Genomic DNA, 6000 nt, shown 5'->3' on the forward strand with positions numbered 1-6000 from the left:
GGTCTGGGTGCTGACCCCACCGCTTCCCAGCCGAAACCTTGAGCGAGGCACTTCCTTTCTCTGGGCCTCAGTTTCCTCACCTGTAAAAGGGGACAAGAATCCCCATCCCCCAAGATTCCCATGAGATTCAACAACAAATGACATGCCAGGTACTGAACCTCACATGCAGTAAGTGCTCAATTAATTTCATCCATTATTGTTGATTACGGGCTCACACCTGTCTACTTTGCTAGTAACTACGAAGTACAATATGCTTGGGATACTTTTTCCGCTCATTTACGCCCCCCTCCCCCCCAAGTCAAGAGGGGCAGGCAGCCTCTGCGTTAGCGACAGGAAATAAATTCAGAGAGGGAAGATGCTTGCCCAGGGTCACACAGCAAGCAGGCAGCAGTACCGAGACCTGAAGACAGGTCTCTGGGCTGCTGAGCTGTCTTTCCCCGATGTTACAGGCCCCGACAAAGGGGCTGCAGGGAACGTGGGCGAGGGCCAAGCAGACCTCCTCCCTCCCCAGGCTCCCAAGCTCACCCCGATGCACACGCACCTCGGCTCGGGCCGCCTCCCTGTCCTGCTGGGCGGCGGGGGTGCAGGAACCCTCTTCCTCGGCCTCGCTCCCTTCCTCGCAGTTCACGGCTTCATCTTCACTCTCCTCTGAGGATGGCGACTCGGCCTCCACCACCTTGGATTTCAGGTAATCCATGTCCGACAGCTCCTTCCGTGTGGCTGCCTTGGGTTCGAGGCTGCTGTCTTCCTCTGGAAAAACGGAGAGGTTGGGAGCCGGTGACGGTTGTGAGCAAACGAGAGGGCTGGAGGCAGACAGCATGGGGGTGTGACCGGTGGGTGGCACATAAGGTGCCAAGCCTGAGGTGACCAGGGGCCCCGTGCCAAGCAGCCAGTCCCCAGTAGGTCCTTGAATAAATACCGTCAAGTGGGGAGAAACTGATGGAGTTTTGACAGTTTCCGTGCTACACACTGAGAACTTCGGGGTTCCCTCACCAGCCTCGCCAACTGCGAGGCTGCGTGACTTTTTTGAGCCTACAGAGAGGACTCTCACTCCTCGATCAAAACACACCAGGGGCTCCCAGATGCTCTCAGGGTGAAACCCAAACTCCTCGTCGGGCCCGGTGAGCTCACTGGCTTCTCACCGGCTCCCATTGCTGCAGCCACCCTGAGCCATGTGGAACCCCCCTCCAAGTTCCTGTTTTTCCTTCCCTCTGTGCCTTTGCCATGCCGTTCCCTCTGCCTGGAACCCCTTCTCTCACCCCATCCCTTCTGAGTCGCACCAACTCCCAGTGAGTCCTTCGGATCCCAGCTTTGCAGAGACTTTACCAGCCATAAAACTCAACGTTAAATTCATTCCCTCATCTTTTAACCAAAGGCGATTCCCACCCCACGACCACGGCACTCACCAGGCTGAGCCACAGTCGCTCACAGGTCCACACGCCCCCCCATGACACTGTGACCCCCTTCTGAGGACAGAGATTCACCCCCTCAGTCCTGTGCTCAAGGGCCACCTCCTCGGAGGCCTTCCCCGGTGACTCTCCCGTCCCCCTTTCCTACATTCCTCCCTTTCCTGCTTTCTCCCTGCAGCACCAGTATTCACATCATATACTAAATAGGAGACCAATGTCTTTATTGTTTCTCTCCCCAAGCAGGGCGACAGCTCCACGGGGGCAGGATTCCCTGTCTTTTGCTCACTCCTATATCCCCAATGCCTGAAATAGCGCATGGCATACAGTTGGTGCTCAATCAATATCTGAGTGAGTAATCAACTGACTGAATAAGGAACCAGGATCGGTCAAAGCCGACGTACCCGCAGGCGGGATAATCACTGCTCCACGGGGCAGCGTCTGACTCGCAGTCTCCTGGGCCCGGCGCGGAGGGGCCCCAGGTCACGTGTGCACAGGCCCAGGCGCTGCAGGGCACGCACTCAGGTAGGGGCCACACCCTTACCTTCCGGGGCCTCTCCGGCTCCCTCCTCCTCACTCTCCTGCCCTGAGTCGGAGTCGAAGTTCAGGTAGTCTTCAGCCAAGTTGTTCTTCCCTTTCGAGGGCTCAACGTCCAGGGCATCATTCGCCCAGGTGGCCACCTGCGTCCGCTTCTGGTGAACTGACAGGAACTCCTGGAACTCGTTATCTTCCCTCAGCTGCAGGTGCCGGGTGGCAGGGAAGCAGGAAGGAGGGAGAACAGGCAGAGAAGGCTCAGGCAGGGCTCACCCTTGCTAACTCTTCAGAGGGTAAGCACATCTTCCGAGGCCATTTCCCCCAGTGTCTAGAGGACCTCTGGGGCCAGCTGGGTCAGTCCCAGGGAGGGCGGCGTGGACTCTTCATCAGACAGAAAGACCAAGGAGCCACAGCCATGGCAAGGCACTGACTGCCGGGCCCGCCCTCGCCGCCCGCCTTCCGCTTGTCACCAGGACAGACTCACCTTCTCCAGTTCACCTGCTACCTTTTTCTTCTTGTCATCCTAAAAACAGAAGGCACAGGTGGTGAGGGTCACGACGAAAGGAGATGGAAACGCACTGCCCTGGAAGGGCTGCTTTCGGGAACCATCCGAGAGGGATTCTCAGGTCCCTCCCCCTCCCCTGCCTTCCCGGGGTGACCACCCTGCTGACACCCGGATGCAGCCAGGAGTGCCCATCCACGCACCTTCTTAGTTTCTGGGGAGATGGAGTCTTTGTCTTTCGGAGGGGGCTTGGATTGGCTTGTTTTCTGGGCATGCTTGCTCCAGGCTCGGGGCTTTGTCGGGTCCCCAAACGACTTGCAGAACTCTACCTGCGAGGGACAGAGAGGGGGATGATGACACCTGCCACCACACCCGGCACAGGCAATTCAGCCACTGACTGGGCGAGTGGATGAATAATGGAGACCAGCGCTTCTCATCCTGGGACCAGCAGCATCACCATCACCTGTAAGCCCGTGACACGTGCAAATTCTTGGATTCCCTCCCCCAGCGTACAGAATCAGAAACTCCGGGGAAACTGTTTCCGCAAACGCTGCAGGGGATTCACAAGCGTGGGAGCTTGAGAACTGTGAGGAAGACCAAAGATGCCACGGTCTGGAAGGGGACAGGCTTTGGACTTGAGCATGTAAAGAAAGAGCCAGTGGGTCGCTGTTGACAGGCAGGAGAGGGCGAGATTCACACCCACTCACCGTGATCCGGGACATGTCGATAAAACTCTTGTTGAAATGGTTCAGCGCTGTTTGGGCCTCCTCCTCGGACTTGAAGCCGATGAAGCCGAACCTGCGGAACTTGCCGCCTTTGGTGAACTTGAGGCTGCAGTCTGTCAGTGTGCCGAAGGCGGTGAACAGCTGCCGGAAACGCTCCTCCTTCATCTAGGGTGGAAGGGGGACGATGGGGGGGGGGCCGGGGAGCCCTCAGAGCCAAGGGGACAAAAAGGGCTGGAAACCTGAGGCCCTGGGATTCCCCAGAGGTGACCTTAGAAGGGGCGGTTGCAGAGCATGCGTTGTAGCTGGACCCGGTTCCAGCTCTGGCTCCAACACTTACTCGCTGTGTGACCTTGAGCAAGGCCCTTCCCCACTTCATTGATAAGGAAACCAAGACTCAGAATGACTGCACTGAAATCTTTCTATCCTGTGGGCTGCTAGGAGGCTGAGACCCATCGTACAAGCAGCCCAGCATCCTGGCTGCTGCATAGTAGACACCTAATAAATGCCTGTCACAGTGATGTGTGAACTAAGGAAATGGTAAACTACACAGTGCCTGCTAATTGTGGTACAAAGGAGTATCCTTTCTACCACAAGGAGTACACAAGATCTCTCAAGCTATCTTTATAGCTTGCTTTTAGGACTCCTCATAAGCATGGCTCTATGTCCCTATACTGAGCTCTCACTTTCATTTCTTGGCTTATTTACCCAAGGACTATCTGCTGACTCCCACTATGAAAAATAAGAAACCTACGTCATCTATTTCTCCCTTCTAGTCTCTGCTATTTATTGGCTTTTTAAAACTTTTTATTTTATATTAGAGTATAGCCGATTAACAATGTTGTGACAGTTTCAGGTGCACAGCACAGTGACTCAGCCATACATATGCACGTATCCATTCTCCCCCAAACTCCCTTCCCATCCAGCCTGCCACGTAACACTAAGCAGAGCTCCCGGGGCTATACGGTAGGTCCTTGTTGGTCATCTGTTTTAAATATAGCAGTGTGTACATGTCAACCCTAAACTCCCTAACTATCCCTTCCCTCCAGCCTGTTACTTATTGTTTTTAATTCTTCCATCATTTATTCTAAATAGTACACTTAAAAAATATCTACGATTGATCCATCCGACAGCTTTAGATAGCGTCTCCTGATGCCTCACTCTGATGGATGAGGATTTTAGCATGGCTACCCTTCCTTCCCCTCTCCACTACCATCTCATTTTGCTTCTCAGTATGGCTGTGTCTCTTACCATTGCACGTCTTGTTTGATGAATGAAAGAGTTAATAACAGTAGTAGTAGTAGCTAACGCTTTGAGAGCTTACTATGTAATTACATTAAGGGTTTTGAGATGAGGAACTTGTCAAGAGATGCAAGCTGTAAAGATGGTTACTCCTGGAGAGAGATGGAGGATAGGATGGAACAAAAGACTGTGCTTCTCGTTTTATACTGAATTTTAAAAATCGTATGATAGGTGCCCCCCCATCCGCCGGGGGGGGGGAAGGTAAAGTTAAAAAACCACAACAATGAAACAGAAATGGTTTTATGTTCTCACTCTTTCTAAGGAGTACACAAGATCTCTCATACCGTCCAAACGGCACATTTTGTATTCTGGGAATGAGTATACTGGCCACACCAGTCGTGTAGGGGCTCTCTATCCAAGAAAAGTCATAGTGAAATAGGTACGGATGATTCACTTGGGCACAATGCACTAACCGTCTGACACCACGCATTCAACTATTTCTTCACTCTTTCATTCAGCATGTATTTACTGGATGCCTACCACGTGCCAAGTTCTGTGCGGACTCTAGGCGGAGACAAGTACGACTGGGGCACCCCTCCCCACTTACTGGATAAGTTGCTTAAAGCCCTGCACACTCACTCAGTTTTCTTAGACTATCTATTCCTACCTTTTCTAAAGGCGGGAGTGGGAACTGGAACGCAGGTCCTCAGTCTATTGCTCCCCACTTTCCTCCCAGACAGTGTGCCCAGTGGGAGAGGGATACAGGCGCAGTGTCTGACCCAGTCACGAGTCAACCCAAAAAAGCGACTGACAAGAGGGCTGTGGGAGCAAGGCATTCGACACAGCGTGGGGGCTGGCATGTCCCGGGGAAGGAGGTGTCTGGCTGGGATCACGTACCATCGGGCCGGCTGTGAAACCCTGAGCAGGCACTGTCCCTCTCTCCCAAATGGCAACGGGGAATCTGCCGAGAAGCCCCTTTCGGGCTCTGAATCCTCCGGGAATCCTTCCCGAGATCGAAAGCCCCTCAGTTCTCCCCAGGCACCTCCCTCCCAACCTCCAGCTCCTAGCTGGTCCCAATTTCAGATTCTCAAGTCCAGGCTCTGCACTCACCCCATCTGGGAGGTTCTTCACGATCAGTCGCGACATGGCGCACGGTCCCACTGTTGTGATTCCAGCACGAATGGCCTGCGACTACCACCACCAAATTTCACGCTACGGCTCTGGGCGCCGCCATCTTCCGCAAGCCGGAACCAAGTCACGTGCTCCAGGCGTAGCCCGCCCCGGAAGTAGGCGTGGCCAAAGAGAGCAACCCAAGGAAGTTACACCCTCCAAGGGGTGGGCCTGAGCGCTTGCATTCTGCGCAGGCACGGGCTGTTTGGCGGCGCCTGGAGAGACCAACGTAGTGGCCAGGCCGCCAGGGGCCGCTGGTCCCTAACATTGGCGGGGGATTGCCCGTAGGCAGAACAGCGTTTTAGCTCTGCTTAGGCTCGGAAATCGTTTTAGCCATTTCCTGTATTTAAACAGGATCCTGGCCAAGATAGTTAAGATGCAATCAAAGGAATAATTTCAATGAGCCTAGGCTCTTGCATCTTCC

At 54.1% G+C, this 6000-nt stretch overlaps 1 protein-coding gene across 3 annotated transcripts in view; it reads right to left on the reverse strand.

Moving 5' to 3' along the window:
- RBM19 (RNA binding motif protein 19) overlaps positions 1-5675 on the reverse strand; it is a 127942-nt gene extending 122267 nt beyond the window's left edge. For all 3 annotated transcript variants that reach the window (XM_033408747.2, XM_033408751.2, XM_049697605.1), the window contains exons 1-6: positions 5517-5675; positions 3150-3332; positions 2646-2771; positions 2425-2463; positions 1951-2143; positions 542-750 (exon numbers count right to left, since the gene is read on the reverse strand). In XM_033408747.2, coding sequence (XP_033264638.1) covers positions 542-750; positions 1951-2143; positions 2425-2463; positions 2646-2771; positions 3150-3332; positions 5517-5552 — 786 coding nt within the window. In that variant the 5' untranslated portion in view covers positions 5553-5675. The remainder of the gene's footprint in view (positions 1-541; positions 751-1950; positions 2144-2424; positions 2464-2645; positions 2772-3149; positions 3333-5516) is intronic.
- Between the last annotated feature and the right edge of the window lie 325 nt (positions 5676-6000).

Source organism: Orcinus orca, chromosome 15 (assembly GCF_937001465.1).
Source record: "Orcinus orca chromosome 15, mOrcOrc1.1, whole genome shotgun sequence".
Taxonomy (NCBI): Eukaryota; Metazoa; Chordata; class Mammalia; order Artiodactyla; family Delphinidae; genus Orcinus; species Orcinus orca.